This window comes from Aegilops tauschii, chromosome 1 (genome assembly GCF_002575655.3).
Source record: "Aegilops tauschii subsp. strangulata cultivar AL8/78 chromosome 1, Aet v6.0, whole genome shotgun sequence".
Lineage (NCBI taxonomy): Eukaryota > Viridiplantae > Streptophyta > Magnoliopsida > Poales > Poaceae > Aegilops > Aegilops tauschii.
This window is the reverse complement of record NC_053035.3, coordinates 428428079-428453690: the sequence shown is the minus strand read 5'-3', so window position 1 is coordinate 428453690 and position 25612 is coordinate 428428079. Positions and strand designations below refer to the sequence as shown.

General features: G+C 41.5%; 3 protein-coding genes across 8 annotated transcripts; 1 reads left to right on the top strand and 2 right to left on the bottom strand.

Moving 5' to 3' along the window:
- The first annotated feature begins 45 nt into the window (after window positions 1–45).
- LOC109763464 (acylamino-acid-releasing enzyme 1) lies at window positions 46–8930 on the top strand. Of its 6 annotated transcripts, none has more exons than XM_020322319.1 (18): window positions 46–278; window positions 853–1019; window positions 1100–1412; window positions 1515–1736; window positions 1825–2049; window positions 2380–2454; window positions 4491–4629; window positions 4729–4880; window positions 4966–5048; window positions 5136–5257; window positions 5360–5438; window positions 6217–6385; window positions 6791–6851; window positions 6956–7078; window positions 7779–7976; window positions 8135–8203; window positions 8486–8562; window positions 8647–8930. In XM_020322319.1, the coding sequence occupies exons 2-18, from the start codon at window positions 875–877 to the stop codon at window positions 8711–8713; spliced, it is 2319 nt and encodes a 772-aa protein (XP_020177908.1). In that variant the 5' UTR covers window positions 46–278; window positions 853–874; the 3' UTR covers window positions 8714–8930. The 6 variants fall into 6 exon arrangements, with proteins under 6 accessions (XP_020177908.1, XP_020177910.1, XP_020177907.1 ...); XM_020322321.2 differs by having other exon boundaries at window positions 53–278; window positions 844–1019; XM_020322318.4 differs by having other exon boundaries at window positions 66–238.
- A 6337-nt stretch (window positions 8931–15267) lies between these two features.
- On the bottom strand, window positions 15268–16673 carry LOC109763471 (uncharacterized). Its single transcript, XM_073506365.1, has 4 exons — window positions 16593–16673; window positions 16340–16486; window positions 15936–15939; window positions 15268–15845 (listed from the first exon to the last, which is right to left on the bottom strand). The coding sequence occupies exons 1-4, from the start codon at window positions 16671–16673 to the stop codon at window positions 15268–15270; spliced, it is 810 nt and encodes a 269-aa protein (XP_073362466.1).
- Window positions 16674–17494: 821 nt separating this feature from the next.
- Window positions 17495–20923, bottom strand: LOC109763470 (disease resistance protein RGA5-like). Its single transcript, XM_073506364.1, has 2 exons — window positions 20106–20923; window positions 17495–19463 (listed from the first exon to the last, which is right to left on the bottom strand). The coding sequence occupies exons 1-2, from the start codon at window positions 20921–20923 to the stop codon at window positions 17495–17497; spliced, it is 2787 nt and encodes a 928-aa protein (XP_073362465.1).
- Between the last annotated feature and the right edge of the window lie 4689 nt (window positions 20924–25612).

The window sequence follows — 25612 nt, the reverse complement described above, 5'->3', positions numbered from 1 at the left end:
TTGAGGGGGCAAAGCGTAAATAATAGAACATGTCGGGGTATTATTGGATAATAGAATAGCAGATGATATTTGGATGATAATAAACCAGCACTAGAACCCAAAATCCAACCACTATAATGGTCGCTATATGCTCGGGAATCCGCGCCGCCTACGCCTCCTCCTGCCCCGTCGCCTCCGCCGCGAATCTATTCCTCTGGGCCTCCTCCTCTGCTCGCGCTCCGACTTTTCTGCGGCGCAGGTGACTCCGAGAATCTTCTTTTGGGAGGGGCCAGGGCGAGGTGCGTTCTTGGATTTCTTTTCTTTTCTTTTCTTTTGCTGCCTTGGACTGGATGCAGCCCAGGGGGATGCGTTCTTGGATTGCTGCCTGTTTACAGTCTGATGTGCTCCCTCCGTAAAATATACTTCTTGTTAATCTTAATACCCGTGATTCTGTCAAATTATAAGGGCACCGCAGTCGCAGTGTGCCCGGACGATGGGAGCAATCCACAATCCAGTCCTCAACTTGCTCTACTTAATGTTAATTTCCTGTGTAGATCTTTGCCTCCGGTTCAGAAACAAAATATGCTAGTACTGTATATTATTAGAACAGAATCAATAGCGGCCTAAACCGATGAATCCTTTTGGCCGATAAAAAGCAAGACCTGCCTGCGAGTTCTATTTTTTTGTTTTTGTTTTTGACTGACAGTCCATGCCTTGGAAATTAACTATGCATGCCGTAGAGATGCTAATTTTTTTGACTTGACTGATAGTAACCCACTCAGGATTTCAGTCTGCCTCATCTTATTCCTATTTGGTTCACTTTGGGTTCTGTAGCCAGTTTAATCTCTTTGACTGACTACACAGCAACAGCAGGGTATCTCGGCGTCCAAAAGCCATGGCCTCTGCCCATCCCTCGCAAGGATTGCCTTCAGGGATGGATCCTTCTATGGTGGATGAGTACGCTTCCCAGTCCAAGCTGTTGCAAGAATTCGTCAAGATACCCAGCATTGGCAAGGCTTGGGTCTTCACTTCCAAAGATGGTATGGACTGTTATTGCTACATATCCACTTCTTGTCAACTTCAAATTTCTCACTCTTCTTTTTGGTTGTTTAATTTTAAGAAAACGCATCCAGGGCAATGGTTTCTGTTAGCCAGTCGGATCTTTTGGCCAACAAAAAGAGGAGTTTCCTTCTAAATACTCACATTTCAAAAAGTTCCTCAAAGTCAGTAAGTTTCCAGTGGTCTCCCTTCCCGGTTGAAATGAGTGGAGTGTCAGCAGTCGTTCCATCACCGTCCGGCAAAAAGCTTCTGCTAGTACGGAATGCTGAGGATGATGACTCCCCTACAAAATTAGAGATTTGGGGGCCCTGTCAGTTGGAGAACGAAATACATGTTGCACGATCTGTTCATGGGTCGCTGTACGCTGATGGATGGTAAATTTCCTCTTTCTTTTGTTTATCCCTTTTGCGACACCGAGCATTTCTTCATTTTACTTTTGTAACTCTGATATGTGCTTTGCATTGCTGTAAATGTAGGTTTGAAGGGATTTCATGGAACCAGGAAGAGACTCTTATAGCTTATGTTGCTGAGGAGCCTCCTCAACCAAAGCCAGAGTTCAATGATTCAGGTTACAAGAAGGAAGGTTCGTCTCAAAAGGACTTCAGGAGCTGGAAGGGACAAGGGGATATAGAAGATAGCTGGGGAGAAACCTATAGTAACAAAAGGATACCTGCTTTGTTCGTCGCTAACATCTCTAGGTATGCTTCTGGCTGACGTAAAAATATAAATTCGAGAAAGTGTACAATATACTGTATTGTGGTGTTCTGAGGAAACTTTCCGCTGCAGTGGTGAAGTACGAGCATTGAAGGGTATACCTAGATCGTTAAGTGCTGGCCAGGTGATTTGGGCTCCATCGTCTTCATATAGTTTGGTTTTTGTGGCATGGTCAGATGATAATGGTTTCCAAGAGACACCAAGGAAACTTGGTATCAAATACTGCTATAACAGACCTTGTGCTCTGTATGCTGCTGCTGATCCTTTCAAGGAAGAAGCTGACAAACCATCTACTGAGTGAGCATATCTGTCTTTGCTAACATTAATTATTCATTTTGCTCTTCTTACCCGTTGCCAGATGCACATTTTTTATATGTTTGAGGAATTTGTGTTAATTTTTATGTTTTTTTCAGTTTTACCTTAAACACTGGCAATCAGATATATGTTGAAAGATCTTTTCTGTACAAGTTAACAAGACTGGTTACATATTTTTTTTACTTCCTCATCATCCTAGTTGTAGGAAAGACTGCCATATGCAGCATGGCTCACAAAGCACAGATTTTTTTTTTCATTTTTCCAGGGAAAGGTTATTTTATTTTCTGATTACCTGTTTCTATTTTGTAACAGCTCCAATAAGGGTGATACTGCAGCTCTGGTCAAGTTAACAGCAGACTTGAGCAGTGCCTTTTTCCCACGGTTCAGGTAGGTGACTCCCATTGTTCAATGGTGTTAATTTATGTCACAAGGATCAACTGGATGTATTGGAAGTAACAACAGGTCCACCACTGCATATTTTAGATTTTCCTCTTTATTTTCTCTTTTGCATTGAGATTGTTTAGGCCAGCATTTTTCTAGCATTGGTGTTAGCACATAACATGGATAAACACCGTGTAAAGGAGAACCGAATGACAATGGCTAGGGGGGTGTGGGGGGGTGTTATTTTTTCCCCAAAAAACGCAAAAGCCTTGTGTTTCAGTTCACAGGTAGAAAGAAGAGTTTGAACTAGCCCGTAGAGGGGCACACCCAGTGATACAACACGACGCACTAAAAAGTAGTCGCTGCTTCTGCCGGTAGCAAGACCGCTCGCGCCTGCCATCACCCAATCCCTGGCTTTCCTCGACGAGGCTAACTAGGCTGAGACGGGCGTCGCCGAAGATGATCGCGTTGCAATGCTTCCATATGCATCATGCCACTAGCATGATGCAGAGGACGCACCCTTCCGGCGAAGGTCTGGACGTAGAGGCAAGTTTCCTGCTACCAGTCCATGAAGTCATCCCACGTGATGGCTGAACAAGCCATCGATCGTGTCCAGTACTCATGCCACACCGTGTGTGGAAGGGAGCAGCCTGTGAGGAGATGTGCCACTGCCATCGTCTCCTCCGACTGGTCACATAATACTCTACAAGGTGTTTGCTGCAGGCCTTGATGCGCTGGTCGCTCGGCAGTCCAACAACGGTCTTGAAAATTAAGCCACACGAAAAACTTAACCCTTGGGGGAGCCCACGACTTCCGGTTTTGCTTCCAAGTGCTCGAGCTGACTGCTCTCTAGAAGAGGGCGTCCTAGGAGCTCTTGGAAGTGTCCATCCAGGGTCCGGCGCCACTGGAGGACATCCGGCGAGGTGGGAAGCTGCACCCTGCGCACCATCCGACAGACATGGATGTACTGTCATAAGACTGGCGAACATAAGGCCTCCCTTATGCCCGAGATCCAGATCCAACGGCGATCTATCAGGGCGTCTCTAACCTCCGCCGCTTCCTAGTGCGCCCTGAAACCAGAAGCAGTAGCTCAGGCACAAACCCAGACATGGCATGACCGTCGATCCAGTGATCCCCCCAGAATATGGCAGATGCTCCGGCAAACAAATCACGCTCATCCCAGGAAAATTGCAGGTCCAGACCCTCCAAGGATGGAGGGGTCAGCGTGCATCGTCCAAAGCCATCGGATCCTGAGGCTGATCGCCACCCTGGCAAGGACCGGAACAACCAACCCCCCAAGTGGAGGGGCTGCACACCCTGACCCAATTGACGTGGTAGTGGCTGCTCTTCGCGGGCGCTATGCCCGCCCAAAGGAAGCCCCTTTATCCATCTTCTGGATTCTCTTGTTCAAGCTTAGTGTTAGTAGCAAGAGCACAGGTAACACTGATTTGGGGCTCTGTTTTAGGGACTGATTCCCCCAGTATTCATCGATTTCAAGTTACAACTAACTAAGATAAAATCCGGACTGACTAAGAAAACTCCAGCAACCTGTCGGGTTGCGGCTACTGGCCTCCTATATATGTGGTCTTGATGGCCCATAACCGGACGGACGTCTACTGCCATGCTGCCAGGCAACATGTGCATGACATATGGTTAGAAATTACACTGATAACACTATGTCACTCCTTTTCCCAATGCAAGCCACACCAATAGATGGACCATGCACATTATTGAGTGTATGTGCTTGTCTTTTAATGAGTTGTAATGGGACTTGCCTGTCACTATTCAAACAACAATAAATCCCTGTTTGGTGTAATTTCAATTTGAAAATACATAATATGGTCGTGCCAAATTAACGTCATCAATATTTCCTTCTTGTTGCTGTAGAACCTGGCCACAGTAGTATGAATCTTTGTGCACCGCAAACAGTTTTTTTTATTATTGTTATTTGTTACTATGCAAGAATGGTTATGTCAAGTTTCTGATGCATTTACGCTATCAATAAATTGTAATGCTTAATAATGAGTGCTTTTATTGCACAGCCCGGATGGGAAGTATCTTGTGTTCATCTCAGCAAAGAGTGCTGTGGATAGTGGAGCACACAATGCCACAAATTCAATGCATAAAATTGACTGGCCTACCGACGGCAAACTAGAGGGGAGCCTCAGTGTTTCTGATGTGGTATAATGACGCAGTTCCATTTCCTTAAGTATATATACCTTTGGATAAGAAGTGCTGGATGTCCAATATCACATGCTTAATACATTAGTTATTATTTAGGTACCCACTGTAATGAGCCCTCAAGATGGGTGTTTCCCTGGGATGTACTGCTCTGGCTTACTTCGGTTTCCATGGCTTTCTGATGGACGGACTATGATTTTATCTTCTGCTTGGGGAAGCAAGGAAGTAATACTTTCTATCAACGTTGCGAGGTAACTACACACATCTACCTGTTCTATTGTTAAACTCATATGGCTAACTCGTTTATTTATCCGTGAATTCACTATGTCCCTCCAGCGGCGAAGTCTCAAGAGTTAGTCCGCAGGATTCAGATTATTCCTGGAACGTTCTCGCACTTGACAATAATAACATTCTTGCAGGTAACCCTAAATTCCTACGGTTTTAAAGCAGACTTCATATTTCCATCAGCTAAATTTCCATATTTATGTGCCTTCTATTCCTTCCAGTTTCCAGCAGCCTTGTAACGCTGCCTCAAATGTACTATGGATTTGAAGATTCTCACACAGACAAGCCCTGCCAGTGGGACTGGCAGGAAATTTCGTCTCCATTTCCGAAGCCATCTGATAAGGTTTAACTTAAACATAATATTTTCAGTCCATCCTCCGCCACTACTGAATTCATACAGAAGATTTGATGGCGCAAACTACGTGTTTCTGTGATTATTTCACAGGTCAGCTCCTTGTTAGCCGATCATAAGTTCAGTGTAATCAAAATCCCAGTCAGCAATCCTTCTGACAAACTTCCAGATGGTATGCAACAACTTCAACACCACATATTCCTTTTACTGCTCACCAATTTTACAGAAATCTGCTATGATTTTATTATCTTTTTGTAACTTCGTATGAAGTTGATACTCTTCTGTTTATTCCTTTCTGAAGTGATCCTCCTTTTACTGCAATGAGTAGAATGCTATATATATCGTGATTTGTGGGTGTGGCATGACGTAACTGTGTTGTATTAAATAAATGATTCACTGGAATGCTTCATCGAAGAGAAGATTGTAAAGTTCATGATAGTCCAACTTCTATTTTGGTCATCTGCTTGGCTCATAATAGACAATTTCTAAGAAATCCTTTATCGAGATTGCTACTTTTAAAATGCCTGATATTTTCTCCTTCGAAACTTTCACTGGACTAGTATGCATGAATGCCATTCTTATTCACTCAGTATTTCACTTTACAATTTGATCAAACACCCAACTGTATATCTTGGACTAGTAAGCTCTAATTGTTTCAGTAGGAAAACTTCACCTTCAACCCTGAACTCTGAAAGTGCAACCTTGAACTATTGAAACAGTCCACTTTTCACTCTCAAGTGGGTTCACAAGTGATTTCAGCAGACGTGCATTGCACCTCACTGCCATGTTAACAAATTTCAATTATTTTTTATTCATTTTGACCACCATTTCTTCCATTTTTAGTAATTTGTTGTCAACAATGAGTTCTCTCTCTCTCTCTCTCTCTCTCTCTCTCTCTCTCTCCCCTTGCCTTTCTTCTCACTTGATAATGTTATATTTTCTCTATTCAGGTGCTAAGCTCCCCTTTGAGGCTATTTTTGTGTCTGGCAAGGATTCAGCAAGTAGTCCAACGATTGTTGTTCTTCATGGTGGCCCTCACAGTGTCTACCCATCAAGCTATTCGAGATCCTTGGCTTTTCTGTATGCACAGGGATATAACCTGCTTGTTGTAAATTACAGGTGAGCCTTGAAATTATGAGTATTTATCTTGTAAATGATTTGTCATGAACCATGTTTCATCATGGGGTATCCATCAAGCGGGAGATCGTATGGTGATGCTTTGGGCTAGGACAGCTCTAGGTGAAGGAGATCACTGTTCCAAAAAAAATGGTGAAGGATATCAACGGCCGAAGGAGGAACATATGGTGATGCTTAGGGGACTAGAGATTTGTTATTCCATCTCTTAATCCAAAGAGATGGCAGTGCCATGCTTCTAATTAATCCAACTATGAAGATATGCACGCATGCTGCTGACTCCTTTTGCAAAGCCAATCCTTTTGAGTTCCATGGTTCTGTATTTTGAACGTTAACTAGTTCTGCATCACACTAACACAGAATATCTGCACACACTACTCTGTTACTTAGGGGCTCGTTGGGGTTTGGAGAAGAAGCATTGCAATCTCTTCCTGGCAATATTGGTTCTCAGGTGCTATTAATTATTTCCATGTTTAAGATAATTTTCCCTAGATGTCAAAATTATCACGACGGATCTATGATCTTATGTGCAATTGGTTAAATGCTCATGAACAGGATGTGAATGATGTATTGACAGCTTTGGACTTTGTCAAAAAGAGAGGACTAATAGATGCATCTAGAGTAGCTGTAGTTGGAGGTTCACATGGAGGTTTCTTGACAACACATTTGATCGGCCAGGTTTTCTTGACTGCCTTCTTTCTTCTTAATTATTTCTCTAGGCGCTTACTTCTTTTATCGGTCTTTTTGTGCTTACTTTGTTTGCTCACAGTTTATATTCTCAACAGAATTTATCATGCAATTCAACGTCTGTCAGTTGGATAATCAGATTTCATTAGCAAATTGAATTCTGATGAATATCAATATTCAGCAAACTGAAGCTACAGCCACTGGTTTCTTTCCTGTTACACTGAGTTGTGGTGATTTCACCAATTCTAGCCTATTTTTGCTTCAAGTACTAAAGAATAGTCCATACAGAAATGCCCTTGGTGTCCTTTTAATGTCCTGCCATTTTCTTGTTGAAATCCACAAGTTGGAGTCAAGAAAACGCAATACGCTTTGTGTCTTAACGCGTCGATAAAAAGAGTTTTAGTTACAAGGCCCTGGCTACGCCATTACAACATTCTCAACACACATGGTTAATTAAGATGCTGAGGCAGGATAACCCCCAGGCCCTGATGCCTGGCCAATCCCTACAATTTGGGTTTGGATGTTACTGTAGACCATTTCACTGCCAAAACCTGCAAGAAACTAATACCGCCTCCTGGAACTTGGTCCAGAAGTTAAAAAGCTCAAGGCACATAGACTTCATATATCACATGATGTTAGTCATTATGTTTTCTAGCGTGTTTTTGACATGGGCATATTTCTTGGAATGCAGGCTCCAGAAACATTTGTTGCAGCAGCTGCTCGAAATCCAGTATGTAACTTACAATTGATGGTCGGTACCACTGATATCCCTGATTGGTGCTTTCTGGAGGTTTATGGAAAAGAAGGGAAAAACTGCTTTACGGAATCTCCTTTGGCGGACACTCTTACTCAGTTTTACCAGAAATCACCAATATCACATATTTCCAAGGTACATAATTAGTCGGTTGCACATTCGTATGAAAATCATTTCTGAAATCTTTGCTTGAGGAAAAGGTTCGGATTTATGCGTGCAAAGGAAGAGATGTACTGCTAGGACTCTTTTATCAGAAACCAATTGCTTGACAATATATATTATCACATCTGCAGGTTAAGACACCAACACTCTTTCTTCTCGGAGCAAAAGATCTCCGTGTTCCTGTTTCTAATGGCCTACAGGTACATCCATGTGCAATTGTGTACTTTTCAAAGTTTACATGATTCTGCAGATCCTATTCTGTTTAATAGATTCGGCAAGCTTTGCGTTTTCATAAAAAAACAGGGTACATGCGGCTGTTTTCGAGTCCTTGTAATAATAGTATTAGTTCCACTACTTTTGTGCGTGTTTGGACAGCTCAGATCATTTTCATGAAAGAAACCCCATGACCGTCATTGTTGTGTTGTTCATGCTGCAAGCTCAATTCAACTTATACTTAACAACTGTTGTTGCAACATTTTCAGTATGCAAGGGCTTTGAAGGAGAGGGGGGTTGACACCAAAATTATTGTCTTCCCAGAAGATATTCATGGACTTGACAAGTTTGTCCAAACTTAAATTTACTCACTACGATTACTATGCATGTGTCCAAACATTTTACTAAATCAAATTTTCTCTCTTTACAGGCCACAGTCCGACTTTGAGAGCTTCCTCAACATAGGAGTTTGGTTCAAGAAGTACATGAGCAAATAAGCATTGGGCTCTTAAACACAATGATCTCCTTGTATTTTTCATTCTGGTGGATAAATGGTTGTAATTTAGGTCAGAGGAACCTGTGCCATGAAAGTAGTGTTCGACTGGCAACTCTTGTAAATAATATCTTCTGTGGACTTGTGGTGCTACTTTAATGGTACTGGTATGGATTAGAACTTGTGATTCCAAAAATAAAGCTGATGCATTTTAGAGCTCACTGGGAGTCTTGGATCTGTCATTGCTACTCCACTGCAAAAGTTACTTTCTCTTTAATCCCCAAGGCTGCAAATCTTAGGTCTTAATTACCAAAATTACATAACCGAAACACAAGCAATACCAGTGCTCAACAGAAAGAAACCTTATTTCTTCTGGAAAAATAGAAATACGACGATCCTGAATGAAAACAGAGCTTGAGTCTCAGTGAGTTAATTGCATAGAAGTACCACAATTCGGGCATCACATGCAGATTGGTACCACGATTGCTAATCTTTGCATGTCAGTACCATGATTGCTCCAGGTTTTTTCAAATAAGGCTAAAACGCGTATTTATACGTATTGACGCTCGATCCGACAGCTCGGGCCCACCCGTCAGGTGCCACGCTGGCCAATCGGCGCGTGCCCGCGTGCTGACTAGGACGAGCCGGTTCGAACCCGGTCCGGTCGCACCAGCTCGCCCCCGCCGCACCTCCTCTCCTCACTCGCTCGAACCCTAGTCTATGGCGTCGGCGACTCCGGCAGGCGGCGGCGAGGGCGTCCACGGCGGCGGTGAGATGTCGTTCTGGCCTCCTAGCGGAACGGCTGGCGTCGACGGCGATGGCGGTGACGACTCCAGCTCCGCGTACTCGACCGACGACGAGGAGGAGTCGATGTTACTCAGCATGGAGCAGCGGTTGCTGTTGGCGCAGCAGTGGGTGGCGAACCCTAGCAGCAGCCATGAGTTGACGCATGGACTTGGCGGCGTGCTGTAAGTACCCTTGTCCTCCTCCTGCTCTGGTTTATCCAATTGGGGATTTTTAGGGTTTGTTCATCTTCTTGTTTATCCAGTTGGGGATTAGGGTTTGTCCAATTGTAGTGACTAGTATAGGACAATTACAGTAACTAGTAACTCAGTGTATTGCACTCTCAAATTAGTTCAATTACAGTAACAATTTGGGATTATGACCTTGTCTTTTTCCTTGATTTTGCTATTGTGCTGAAATAGTAAAGTACATTGTTCTGTACTGTAAATATTAGACTTACAGGTTACTTTAGTAGCATTGTTCTATGCTGAAATAGCATCTGTAATAGTAGAGTTAATAGTAAATATTAGACTTACAGGTTACTCTAAATTGTTCTGTACTGTACAGTTGCTCTCCAAATTAAGAGTAATTATAATGAATACATGAAATTTAATTTGTTCTGTAGTTTGGATGAAGACATTTGGCAAGTAAGGATCCATTTTGATGCAAGAGAACCATTGGAGATGAAGCTGTGTGGTTCAGATATTACTTATCTGAATTTGGTTGCAGTGATGGAAACCCAAGGATTTAATGCATATGATTGTTTGTTTCACATTGAAAATCCATCTTTAGGAGAGAAAGGGCTGGATTTGGTAGACAGTCATGCAGAATTACAGAAGATAAAGAGGAAGATCCAGGACAAATTGGTGCTTGATTTGCTAGTCAGGGCTTGTCCACCCCTGTTACTGATTTTGAGTTGCAGCAATGTGAAATGCCAGAGTTGTCCACTGTGGTGTACCAAGAGCCTGTTGTTTTCGATCTGAGTGAGCCTCCTATCTTAGCTGTTGATCAGCAAGGAGTAGTTTTTGAGAGTCAATGTAGCAACTCTAGCACACCTCATCCTGCTGGTGTTTGCACACAAGAAAGCAAGAATGCAACAACCAAGTTGAAAGCAGTTTTGGAAGACGAAGAAGAGGGATATCAAGGATTTGAGGCATATGAGGACAGTGATGCTAATGCCTCTGATGAGGATGCTCAAATTGGAAATGACCATCATTACATGGGTGATGATGAAGATGTAGAGGTGGAAGAGGGAAAGAGACAGAGAGAGCTAGAAGTACAAGAGGAAGAATAAGATGATGAGCAATCAGAAGAGGAAGAAATGCTGCATTATGAGGGTGACACTGAAGTTGAGGAACCATTTGAGGTAGAGGAAGATAGGACTTTTGAAGAAGAAGAAGAAACTATAGTTGAACCTGTGAAGAAGAAGCAGAAGCTACCAGTTAGAAGAGGACCAACAACTAGGTCACATTCTAGTAAGCTACCAGAGGTTGAACCTGATTTCAGACCATCCTCATCAGATGAAGAAGAGAAGGGGTTGTTGAGGGAGAGTGATGATGATGGTTTTGAGCCAGCCTCTTTTGTCCTACCAAAGAAAAGGAAGAGTAGGGCAAAGAAAAGGCCTGCTAGGAAGTGGTACAATGAGAAAATGGAGCAACCACATGAGCAACTGTGTATGAAGTTGTGTTTTAGGGATCAGCATCAATTCAGAGATGCTTTGTTGAATTTGCACATCACTCAGGCCAGGAATTTTAAGTATCACAGGAATTCAGATCAGAGGATAATTGTTCAGTGTCCAGATAAACAATGCCAGTTCTTTATGGTGGCAGCAGTTATAAAAGGGGAGAAAACCTTTGTAATTAAGAAGATGAGACTAGAGCACACTCGCCCTAGTACCATTGAGACCACCAGGGTTAGTGCTAAGTGGCTAGCACAGAAATATGAGCATCTCTTCAGATCTGATATAACTACTGGTATTCAGACAATAATTGATGCATGCATGGAAAAATATGGTGTAGATGTGCCCAAGTGCATGGCATATAGGGCAAAGAACATAGCTATTGAAGCTGTCTTAGGAGATCACAAGAAGCAATATCCTAGGCTTAAAGACTATGCTCAGACTGTCATGGATACAAACCCTGGGAGTAGAGTAATAGTCACTACTGTTACTCCAGTACCAAATGCAAAAATACCCCACCCAGGCACAAGATTCCATGCCATGTTCTTTTGCCTGAATGGAGCAAGGGAGGGGTTTCTCAATGGGTGTAGGCCATTCATTGGTTAGTTCCTGAACCTTGTGCACCATTTACATATTGTAGAGTACTCCATATTGTATATCACTTGAATGTATTTAATGTTTGGAAATGTTGATTATGCAGGTGTTGATGGATGCTTCATTAAGCTCACTACAGGAGCTCAACTCCTTGCTGCCACTGGTAGAGATGGCAACAACAACATATATCCACTGGCATTTGGCATAGTTGGACAAGAGGACACACCTAGTTGGTGTTGGTTTCTACACCAACTGAAAATTTGCCTAGGTGGAGAAGTGGGCAAGTTTGGACCTTATACTATAATGTCAGATAGACAAAAGGTATGTGTTTGCACATTTCATTTTGTTTTGCACAAGTGTTAACAGTAGCTAAGGGTTTCATTGGTGCATATTTATTTACCTTGTAGCTTAGACTTGTTAAATTGTTTGTGTCAGGGGTTATTGAATGCAATGAATGCTGTCTTTCCAAATTGCAACCAAAGATTCTGCCTTAGGCATTTATATGCAAATTTCCAAAATGCTGGGTTTAGGGGTGAAGATCTTAAGAAGTGCATGGATAATTCTAGCTATGCCTACAATGAACACAAATTTAATATTGCAATGAATGATCTTAGATCTGAAAGTGAGGAAGCTTGGGAGTGGCTTACTGCAATACCAAAAAAAACATGGGCAAGGCATGCATTTGACACAAACTGCAAGACTGACTTGGTAGTGAACAACTTGTCTGAGGTGTTCAACAAGTACATTCTAGATGTTAGGAGAAAACCTATAAGGACAATGTGTGATGGGATAAAAGATAAGCAGATGGTGAGGTGGCATAGGAACAGAGAGAGTGTAAAGGCAGCAAGATGGGATATAACACCTCATTACAGTGAGAAGCTAGAGGTTGAGAAGGAGAGGGCCAGATATTGCAAGCCAATACAGGCAGGGGTCAACTTATGGCAAGTTACAAGTGGGCAGCAAACACATGCTGTCAACCTGGAACTTGAGACTTGTGGATGCAGGAAGTGGGACCTTAGTGGCATACCTTGCAACCATGCCATCTCTGCAATAAACAAGGCTAAAAGGAAACCAGAGGATTATGTCAGCAAATTCTTCAAGAAAGATTTTTATGCTGCAGCTTATGAACCAATGATCTTTCCTGTGCCTGGTGAGCATGATTGGACAAGGACCCCTGGTCCAGACATAGAACCACCTGCATTCAAAATCAAGAGAGGAAGAAAGAAAGAAAAGAGGATCAAGGGCAAATTTGAAGTACCAAAGCCAAAAGACACTTCAAGAATGGGGACCATAACATGTGGCAATTGTGGTCTCCAAGGGCATAGGTACACAAACTGTCTTAAACAGTTGAAGCCTGAGCTAGCTTTGAGGAAGAATAAGCATGTGGTAATAATTTTTCACCTTGAAATATACAAATCTTTCCTTTATTTCTTGTACATTTCTTTCTAGCATTATTAACTGTTTTCCTTTTCTTTGTAAGGATACTCCAAGTAACTCACAGCCAAGAGCTGCTGGTCCTTCTACTACAACAACAGCAAGACAGCCAAGAGCTGCTGCCAGAGGAGCTGCCACAGGAAGAGGAGCTGCCAGAGGAAGAGGAGCTGCTACTTCTACTACACCACCACCATCTGGAAGAGGAAGAGGAAGAGGAAGAGGAAGAGGAAGAGGAGCTGCTACTTCTACTACACCACCACCATCTGGAAGAGGAAGAGGAAGAGGAGCTGCTACTTCTACTACACCACCACCATCTGGAAGAGGAGCTGGCAGAGGAAGAGGAGCTGGAAGAGGTGCTCCAAGGCCATTCAGTGCCCCCAGGCAATATGCTGACATTCCTACTGATGGTACACACACTGGATGGATGTCCTACTTCACTGCTAGCAGAGGAAGAGGAGCCAAGTAATTTGAAATGATGTGGTGTTATTTTGGTTGAACTTGATGCTCATGTTGATGTGTTGTTGCCACTTGAGGTGGTTATCTGAATGTGGAACTTGAGGTGGTTATTGTAATGTTGAACTTGAGGTGGTTATCTTAATGTGGAACTTGAGGTGGTTATTGTAATGTTGAACTTCAGGTGGAGTACCAGTATTTGCAAAGCAGTAACACATTTTCAGTTACTTCTTTCAAGTCAGTACCAATACTGCTGCTATTTGTTGCATGTCAGTACCAATATTGGGGCATCACATAACATGCAGTACCACATTTGGGGATTCTGACATGTGGGACAGGTACCTCTCCTACTATTAAAGTGACAGCACAAGATCTCAGATTTGGGAACGAAACTAGGGTTCGTCCACGCAGTGTCCATTTGGAGCGCAGCAAAGGAGAAGAAGGAGAAATCTCAGCGTGGAGGCGCTGACTGGGGCCGGCGGTGGAGAGAGAGATGTCGTGGTCGTCCAGTGCCGGGTCCGCTCCCGGATTTCGTCGAGCTGCAGGAAGGAGGGGGGAGGAGGCGCGCTCGCCGGTGCGCTACCGCGAGCTCCCAATGGCATACGAGCCTCTAGTGATGCGCCACTGCTCACCTCCGAGGAAGGCGCCAAGATGGATCTCCTGGAGCAGGCAGAACCCTGGTAGGAGGTACTATAGCTGCGTGGATGCTATGGTGAGTGTTGTTTTTTTGCCTAATTTCCTTCCTTTTTCTTCTGTGCAATAGTATGTGAAATGATATATTTTTGGAAATTTGTTTCTGCATCTTAATAGCACGGTGGCTGTGGATTTGTGCAATGGCATGATGATCCATTGCCCACATTCTGGAGGGAGCTCATTGGGGATCTACGTGATGAAGTATGGAGGCTTAAAGGTGCAACTGTTGCTAGAGAGGAAGATCAATTTCCAATGCTGACTCCAAGTGAAGATGATGGCACAAGGGAGGCCATGTTTCTGTCTCTGCAAACTCAACTCAGAGAGAAGAATGCAGAGATTGTAGGGATTAGGGCCAAATTTCACAATGTGTTGTTTCTTTTCACTATATTTGTGCTTGGGTTAGTTGCAGGCAAGATATTAAGTTAGTTAGTTGGTTTAGTTGCAGCCAATCTAAATGCAATGTACTATCTGGTTTAGTTGCTCTAGTTTAAGCCAAGTTGTAATGGATCAGTGAAGTTATCTTCTGATGCAATGAGATTTAGTCAGTCTTGTTCCTCTTTTATTTTGTATGACATGAGTGGTTTGCTGCAACATTGTCATAATGTATCATCATCAACATATCCTTCTACATAATCAGCATATCCATACATAATAAGAAACTGATCACATTAGTTTCTGGAGTTCAACTCATTATAGCCATACATAACCATTGTTCACAATACATAGAGGAGTTCAACTTCAAATGCATAGTTCATCCTTTTCTCACAAAAGGATGAATAGCATAACTACTACATACATACACAGCCATAGTTCACCATTAGTACAAGCATACAGTACACAACCTTAGTTCCTAGATGCTAGGTCATTACACAACCATCATTCCCAAAAGGTCAGCAATGCCACTAATCTCATTTTCATCTTCTTCACTTCTCCAAGATGGCCTGAATCCCCCTGAACTTCTCCTTCAACTTTTCATTCTGAAACTCTAACTGCCACTTCTCTTCAATATGCTTTTCATTTCCCTTAAGCAGATCAGCAACCTGAAGCTTCAACTCTAGCTTCTCTTGGGTGAGCTTCTCCTGACACTTTGTTAGCTCTGCATTCTTCAGCTCCAAATTCATACTAGCTTCAGTAAGCACTTGCTTCTCTTTCATTTTGTTCAGCTTCAAGTTCTGAATGACTGTTGCTTGAGCTCTTGTCAGGTTGAGCAGCAGCTCATACTTGAGAGTAAGTTTCTGGGTCTCTTCATCTTTCTTTGCCATCTCACTTGCCATCTGTGCCTTCATATCATCAATCAGATCTTTTCTTACCTCCTGCTGATATGTAATGGCAGACTGCAGATGTCTGAAATCCACCACCTTATCTTCCTGGAAGTTCATCAGCTCATGCACATCTTGAACTAGCTTGTCATAGTTGGCATCCAGCTTGGTCTTCTCTTCTGTCAGATGGTGGATAGTGAAAGAACTTTCAAGATTTTCATTCACCCTAGCAGTTTTGGCATCTTAAACCATTGCCCATAGCTTCAACAATGCATTCTGCATTGTTGGGGGCCACTGGTGATCAACCCATTCAACAAAGCCACAATTGCTACCTGCCTGCAAAAACAACAACAACACCAACACAGTTCAATATGGCTCATGGTTGACCTAAATAAGCTACTCTAATGCCACTATGAACCAGAATGTTGACAGCAAGGAGAGTACTCCAGCAAACAGAGTTCAATATGGCTCCAGCAAACAGAGTACTCCAGCAAACAGAAAAAAAAATCACTATGCCTAGGTTAGTTATCATTTTTAAGCTACTCTAGTACCACTATTAACCAAAATTACTATGCCATTGTACTCTAGCAAAATATACTCATGCTTGACCTAAATAAGCTACTCTAATGCCACTATGAACCAAAATGTTGACAGCAAGGAGAGTACTCCAGCAAACAGAGTTCAATATGGCACTGACAAAGTAAGAAAAAAAAATCACTATGCCTACAATCCATACCGGCTGTGCACATGCTAAAAACCGTCTGCCTGTGTCTGTTTCTTCAAAGGCAACAAGCCTCTCAGATGCCATGCCGTGCTTCTCACATGGAGACATCACATCCAGCTCAAGCTCCTTGTAATCTGGATCTTCAAGGCTGAAAGGGACCTGCAGAAGCTCGCACAAAGACAATGGGCAAATCAAAACCTACCAAAATCAACCAAATCAAGAAATCCCAAATCTGTAACCCTAACCCTAAACTCACTGTACTGACCTCGTTGAGACCGTCTGTGGAGGAAGAATGCATGTACGGGAGGCTAGACTGGTCGTCGCTGCTTTCGTCCTCCAAAACCATGGCGTCGGCGGGGCGGTGCGGCGGCCGGCAGTCGGGACGCAGGCGGCGGCGACGGAGGAAACGAGTGAGGAGAGGAGGAGGGGAGGGGAATGGTGCGGCAGGGGCGAGCTGGTGCGACCGGACCGGGTTCGAACCGGCTCGTCCTAGTCAGCGCGCGGGCACGCGCCGATTGGCCAGCGTGGCACCTGACGGGTGGGCCCGAGCTGTCGGATCGAGCGTCAATACGTATAAATACGCGTTTTAGCCTTATTTGAAAAAACCTGGAGCAATCATGGTACTGACATGCAAAGATTAGCAATCGTGGTACCAATCTGCATGTGATGCCCGAATTGTGGTACTTCTGTGCAATTAACTCAGTCTCAGTCATGAAAAGTAACCAATGGGAATGACAAACACACCATGTAGTACTATGTACTCCCTCCGTCCCATAATATAAGAACTTTTTGACACTAGTGTAGTATCAAAAACGCTCTTATATTATGGGACGGAGGGAGTAGCAAGTAGAAATTGAAGCACTCTTTTGGGTCTCGCCCTGTTTGAGCTTGTAGTTTTCATCTTGTAATTTGGATGTAGGTGACATTAATCTCAAGCAAGCTAGCTAATAAGCTCCACATCACCTTCACCTAGTAGAATAAGAAGTACATGCAACATGTATTTGAGATGCTTTCAAAAGCTTTGGTAACTTAAAAGGAAATCATATTGTTGGAGAAAATAAAGCCATGTTTTAGAACGATGCATGATGCAAGATCAAATTATGTACTATTAGTATTACTTACCTCTTGGTTCCCATCAGTGTCACTTCATCCTTGCATTTTTCCTGGTCACTTTGAGTCTCTTGGTTCCCCAAAAATAGTAATTGTAGGATGGTTGAGGTTGACTACTGCTTCGTTCCTGATCGCAGCAGCTGCAGCCTTGCTCTCGGAAGGTGCGCAACCATCTGTGCCAAGCACCACTATTACTTGTTTCAGACAAGTGAGATGCTCAATGCCTATGTAGAAGTCATAGGTAGTTGCCACTGACACAAGGCATGGAATACCAAGCTTCTCAAGCCTGGGCATAGCGCCTTTCATGAACGTTACGTATGCCTCGGCTTCCCCGCTGATGCTGAACTCCCTCAGACTTGGGAATCCCATGTCTTCGACTATAATTAGCCTATCTTTTGGTCCTGTCTTCAACCACAGTTCTAGGCAAAGTAAGGTTGGGAGCTCCCCAACAGCGAGTAGACCCTTCTCCGTTAATTCGGTTAAATTAATGTCCAGGTAAGTAAGGCTGTTGAGTGTTGGTGCAATCCATTTTGGAACATTCACGAAATAGCAATCGCTGGACATATAAAATATTTGAAGGGAAAACGGCAATGGAGACCAAGAATCCAAGAATTCAAGGGAACCACCATACCTAGTTATCCGTAAAGACATGAGTTTACCGTCGCTAAGCTTGCATAGTGAGGAAAGTAACATTTGTTCAAGTCTTTTGTACTCCTCGGGTCCTCCACCATCTAAATATATGTCAAGTTCAGACAACCTTGTTAGGTCCCCGAGATCCTCCACTGCAGCTACTGGGCTACGGGTAATATTAAAGCCCAAAATGACTCTCAAGTTCCTCATTACTCCAATTCCATTTGGTATCTTAGTTCCCACTGCAACAAGTAGGTGTTGTAGTTTAATGAGCTGAACTATTCCAGATGGCAACTCTTGCACACATGTATCCCTAAGATCTAGGGTCTCTAGCTCACCTAACATTACAATCCCTGATGGTAGCTTTGATATGCCCGTGCACCTATAGCTGAGGTATTTTAGGTTGAACAATTTGTCCATATTGTGCATATCGTACTCGTCCAAACCCTCACAATCCTCAAAATCTAGTACACGCAAAGCTTCAAATTCAACAAGGCTAGGCAAGTGTTTGATGCAATCTGACGACGTTGCAGTTAGAGATCGAACATGGCGTAGATCTTTACATGCCAATGCATAAGAAAGCTCCCTGCCAATGTGTTGGATGGATAGTCTTCGAATAAAACCATGATGATTTGGCAAGCACGTTTGTCCTCCTTCTCCATCAACAACAATAATGAAATTATCTTCAACCGATTTTGAAATGATAATATCAAGCATCATGTCATGGACTCGGCAGGTACTAGCTTTGCCATCATAACCAATGTACACTGGTTGAACCAAGCTTTTATTGATGAGCTCATAGAAGTAGTTCTCAGCGACCTCTTGCTGACATTGTCCACACTCTTCAGAGATAAAGCCTTCTGCTATCCATCGCCTCACTAGCTTGTCCCTATCAATAGTATAATCCTCGGGGAAAACACTTAAATACAACAAACATGTCTTGAGATTAGGTGAAAGATCATTATAACTAAGGCATAATATGCTATTCATTCCCTCTTGGCTCTTGTTATTTTCCAAAGTAGAACCGATTGACTTATTAACCTTCTCCCACTCTACCTTGACAACTGGTTTGTTTGCTAGTAAACTAGAGATAGTTATAATTGCCAATGGTAAGCCTCCACATTTTTTGAGGATTTTATCTGAAACTTCCTTCAACGTGTTTGGGCAACAGTTCTCAGAGCCAAAAATTCTTTTGTGGAACAATATTTCGGAGTGCAGATCACTTAGGGCTTCCATGTCATACACACAGTCATAATAGCTTGGACAACATGACCTTGCTACATCTCTAATGCGTGTAGTAGCTATTATTCTACTAGAACAATTATTCTCTGGTAAAGCACACTTGATAGTGCTCCATGCTTGTGTACACCATAAATCATCAATTATGATAAGATACCTAGCACATAGTAATAAATATTATACACCAATAAATTATGATAAGAAATTCAGCTAAAAGGTGCAAATCTTGCATGCCATAAATAGACCATCAAACTGGAACATTTTGTGTGCTTCATGTACTCAACTAGCAAATTAAATCAAGTTTATTATGCTTATTGTTTATATGTATCATGCTCATTACTTAAGTTTACATATAGAGTTTATTCTACTTGTGTAGTATTGAATTTTGTACCTAAAGGAAACTTACTCTAGTTACCCAATCAAAAGCAAAATCTCTTCACTATTTATGATTTGGCAACACTATGTCACAATACATCGTTGAGTATTTATGAAATTATAATAGAAGATATAGTAAATGGGCCATGAAACTCCAACATTGTCTGTTGAAATAATCATAAATGGATTAATTAATTGCAAAAGAGATATGGAAGAAACCAATGGAAGTTATATATGAAACTCCAACATTGTAAATGCATCGTAAACTCTTCTAGTTAGTTAAGTGTATCACGAATATTTGTTATGTTATTATATCTAGTTTATTGTAAATGTGTATCATGACCACACTGTAGATAATATATGCAGAAATGTTAGAGAAATATGCACGAGTCATGTTTTGTAGGAAAACAAGGAGTTCAATTACCTCTTATCTTGTAGTAGCTCTCTAAGCTTTGCAATAGATGTAATTTCATCCCAAATGTCGCTATTATTTGTGAACCCGTCTGGGTGAGGCAATTTGTAGATTAGATCGTTGATAATTTTTCTTATGTTTGGCTTCTGTGAGATTGATACAAAAGCCCGGCAATCAAAATGCCCTTGAACCTTGCGATAAACCTCATTGGCTAATGTTGTCTTCCCTAATCCACCAAACCCAACAATAGACAACACCCTACTATGTATGACTTTCTCGTCCACTATCCATTTGGCAAGATCATCTCTTGGACCATCAATGCCCACAAGATTTGTCTCCTCGGCAAAAATAGCACATAGTCGTGGATCAACGGCTATATGGCTAGACATGCTACAAGTAGTAGCATCCAGATTGTAACTGTTCTTGAGCTCTTTCACATGCCTGATCCGAGCCTTGAGTTCATCGATTTGGTCGGCGATTCCACGTCGTGCTCCAAGGGCCTTTAGTTGGCGAGTGGTATTGCAGAAGAAGTCCTTGAAGCCGCTCTGACGTCCACCATTGCCGATCCGGTAAATGAAAATATCTATGCAATCCTCTATATCGTATGCCAACTCTCTCACCATGGAGATCCATTGCTTGACCTGGATATCTGGATCTTCTAGCATAGAATACTTCCTGACCGCAGCTTCCATACTGGCTAGCTCATATCTAAGTGGCATGATCTGACGCCGAACGCTTTTGAGGCGGCCATACTCGTCGGCAAGCAGGCCGGTAAGCTTCACCAGCAAGGGACCCAACGCGCCTAGCGAGGCGCTCACCACATGCGCCATAGACCACGAGCCTCTCTATTGCCGGTCTCTTCGCTCCATCGGTCTCTTTGTTTGTGTATGTGTGCTGGGAGTGGAGAGAAGTTGGTTGGGGAAAATGACCAAACAATTTGGTGGGTACTAGTTGTGACACGGTGCAAGCAAATTAAGAACAGGGACACCATATTTAGGACATCATCATTCTCCTTGTTTTCTGCACTCCATCTCTTGTTTGTGTCTGTCTTTGGAGTTACCGTTGGGAGAATCCAAACAAGTGGAGTAACCAATAACCATACACGCAGGCGCCGGAGAGAACAAGACAGGCAACTAGCGTTGCGTGTCTTAAGCCAGCGAATCCTATATATATCTATGAAGTTCACCCCCATTATCTTATTTATCTCAACATATAAGCATGCCACATCATCATAATATTATGCATGGAATAAGACTCACCTCAACATGCAACCATGCATGAAAAAGACCCAACACCATATGCAACCATGCATGAGAAAATATTTTTCATTCTATTATTCTACTCCCTCCGTCCCATAATATAAAGGTGTTTTTTACACCACTCAAAAGTGTTTTTATATTATGGGACAGAGGGAGTACTTATTTTCAATAAATATTTTACAACTATACATGATCAAATATAATAATTCATGTTTATTTTTATTTTGATCAAATTTTAATTAATTTAAATGTTATATTCCACACAATCAAATCTAATTGAAGCATATTGCAAATGATTACCGCCGCAGCAACGCGCGGGGTATCATCTAGCTGATTAAGAGTTTAAGACCATTGGTAACTTTTTTTTGCGGGGTAAGACCATTGGTAACTAAGTGTTCAGGCTAATTAAACCATCCATATATGCATCTTGCCGGCCAGAGTGTACATTAGTGTAGTAGTAGTACTCCCTCCGTTCCTAAATATAAGTCTTTGTAAAGATATCACTATGGACCACATACGGATGTATGTAGATGCATTTTAAGTGTAGATTCACTCATTTTGCTCCGTATGTAGTCTATAGTGGAATCTCTACAAAGACTTATATTTAGGAACGGAGGGAGTAGTAGTAGTTCCTAAATGTATGTCTTTTTAGATATTCCACTACAAACTACATACGGATGTATATAGACATATTTTAGAGTGTAGATTCACTCATTTTGCTCCGTATGTAATTCATAGTGAAATCTCTAAAAAGACTTATATTTAGGAACGGAGGGAGTAGAAATGTTCACACTGGCCCACATGCCTATGTTGGATAACGGAACCAACGTTAACTGTGCCTTGTTCAGGTATTCAGAGATAGACAGTTTTTTTTCCTGCAAATGCTCTGCATCTACTGTGTTTTGAGGTAGCTTGGCACCAAAGCAACTCCCAATGTCCTCTTTTTCTTTTATCATCCAGCATAATTTCTCTTGATATTTTTTTTGGTTCGTGGGCAGTGGCACTTCGCGAACGGGTTGAGTCAAGCAGCACCAAGAGTATTTTTCTTTGGACTATTAATGAAATTAGTGAAGAACAGCTGAAGCTACTATTTGTATTTTGAATTATATTAGGTCGGGATCTTAACACATTTTTTCCTTGAGTGGCTGCAATTGGAACAACACAATAGTGGAGATGGTATTTGATTGAGTTGTGCGTTTTATTCTAGGTCTTCAACTGCAGATCATACCTATGGATGGAGTTAAATGCGTAGAACCATCACAATAGCCATGTCATTAGCAAAAAATCATCACTCTGCAATTCTTTACAAAAATCATCATACTAAAAAATTGACAATGACAAAAACACTGACCCTAATAATTTTGATGACGTCACTAATTAGACAGGCCCGCCTGTCAGGACGAGTTGAAAGAAAAAAACTGCCACATGGGAATGTTGACTTGTTCTTCTTCTTCCTCCTCCTCCTCTCTCTCTAACTTCTTTCCTACTTATAAAGGTTGGAATTGGTGGTGAGTTCACATATGGGACAATTCAAATAAACGAATGCACTTCTACACACATGTGAGACTAGCAAACTTACAAAAGATATAACATCCTACTTATAATGGTTGGAGTTATAGTGATGAATTCACATTTGGGACCATACAAAGTAAACCAATGCACTTGTACACACATGTGAGACTAGCAAACTTACAAAAGATATAATAAACAAATATTATTTTCACTCGGCATGAGACCTACTCCAAATAAACAAATACACTGCTACCCTAATATGAGAATAACGCTCTTAAAAACACTAATTATAAATGCATATGACTCCAATTCAAAATCATGATCTTGATTTTAATTTCTCTGCCCAACAAATTCTTCCAGTTCTATAGCATAGCAGAAGAGAGCGAACACATCGCAATTTCAACGCGGTCATCGACGTTATCCTCCTACCAAATCCACGATCTTGTGCATTCAAATTAGTCATGCACATTCTACTATGCTTTAAAATTTAAGATATTATCTCACTAATGGTCTCTTAAAATTCATCAATGACTAAAACATAACCCTTTTTTTATGCTCTCTTTTTAATTATAAACTTTGCAATAGCCATAAGATACTATTATCTTTTGATAATCTTCTAAGCTAGTAGTATCTCATCGCCTTTTTGTTATGGTTCCGTAGCAACGTATGGGCATTGTGCTAGTTACATCAAACACTTCATGTGTATCAAAGAAAGCCATGGGAGATGAACCTCATGCCTCATGCGACGGGAGGAGGCAATGAGCTGGGGAGGCCTTCATCTTTCTGGAACGAAATGTCATGAACGTCTGTTTGAGCATTTGTACAATTTCCCCCCTATTCATAATTAACCTAGGAATCATCTTTTGCTTAATTAATACATCAATCATGGCATTTACCCGTGACTTTGTAGTAAAAATGAGAACATATTTGCAAAAACAAATAGTACATTATATTCTTCCATGTACTTAAATTCACACCTGAGTTGTTATATTATTACTGTCAGTCAGATGTTACTCCATCCGTTCACAAATATAAGATGTTCTAATTTTTGTGAATCGGATGTATATAGATATGTTTTAGTATATTTCTTCACCTATTTCAGTTTGTATGTAGGCTATATTGAAATGTCCAAAACATCTGATGTTTATGAACGGAGTGACTATTTATGAAAAGATATTAATAAGCCATGTATTTGGGATGTGGTGTTTCGGTGTTCAGGCTCAGCTGCACCCGCGATGAACAGAAAATAAATAAAAAATTGTTAGAAAAATTCAAAAAAAATCTGAATATATTTGCATGGGAAATAATTTGGTGCGTGAGGTGCGCTCCAAATTTCAGATCATTTGGACATCGGAGTAGCTCTCGGAAAAAAAAACAAATTTGGGGTGTGAAGAAATTTACTGTTCATGTATTGTTCTGACGCAGTTTATCTTTTTTGCTGAGAGCTACTCATATGTTCAAATGATCTCAATTTTGGAGCGCATCTTATGCACCAAATTATCTTCCGTGCAAAAAAATCAATTTTTTTGAGTTTTTGTGAATTTTCTCTTCACCGGGTGCAGATGAGCCTGGGCTCGAAAAATAATATTCGATGTATTTGCACATATTTCAAATGACAATTAACGTTCGCAACCCATACCGCCGATCAATTTTGTACCAGTAAAACTAATTTCTTTAATGGCGAAGTGCTTGCAACAGCATTGCTTTATTGTATTTTTTACTATTATACTTCATTTCATTGGCTATGTATGGGAGTACTTCTATGTGAATCTATATTGTTGCTTTCTCTGCATCGTCGTCTGTGCATCTCTCTCAGAGCACATACAGTAAGGTGACATAAGTAGATTATAAAATAAAAAATATTATATTTTTACTTAGTTGAAAATACAAAGGGGTAAAATATGGCACATTATGATAAATGGGGGTATAAATTGATGATTTTCTAAAATTGGGGTCAATTCTATCACAAGTGATAAATCATTGAGATAAAAAATGGAACTAACTCTTCAATAAAAATGTGTATCATTCATTATCAGGAAATTTAACTAGGAAAGCCAATATGTTACTCATCCAGGGAATAGAGAAAACATATGATTAGAATGGCATGGCTGAATCCTATAACATTTTGGGTTGTTTAATTGCATCATAGGCAAAACAAAGGATTCTTGCATAGAGGTTTGAGCGGATGCTAGAAATCTTACGGGAAGTAGTACAAAGAAATCTTTAGGAAAAATTCCTACAGGCTTCAATGCTACGAATCAAACAACCATCACACGGACAAATTCTAAAGATTCTAAACCTCCTGATTTCCTATGAAAAACCTTTAAATCAAAGGAGTCCTTAGCTTTAGCTCTTCTCTGTTGTCATTGTCAACACACAACCATGAATGTCATCACCTAGTTTGTCTTGTTGGCTCCGGCGCCACATAGCTTATTGATCCTCCGTCACTATTGCCGCCTTGATATGCCTACCCAGTCCATTGTTTCCGCCCAGCGATTATTTTCAAGTGAATTAAAAAGAAAGTGAATGTATTCTCGGCCTCTGCACACAACAGTCCAGAATCTAAAAACCCTAAAGTCATCAATTAAATCGTTGTAATGCCACCGCCACCGGTGAAAATTACAGAAAGGTATAAGAATTCGACGTTCATCAACGAGGAGGTTGGCCAATATTGTGTAACATATGATGTAACTGAGAATTTGCATAATTTTTTTTCTATCAAATATGGACATTGCACTATCCCTATGT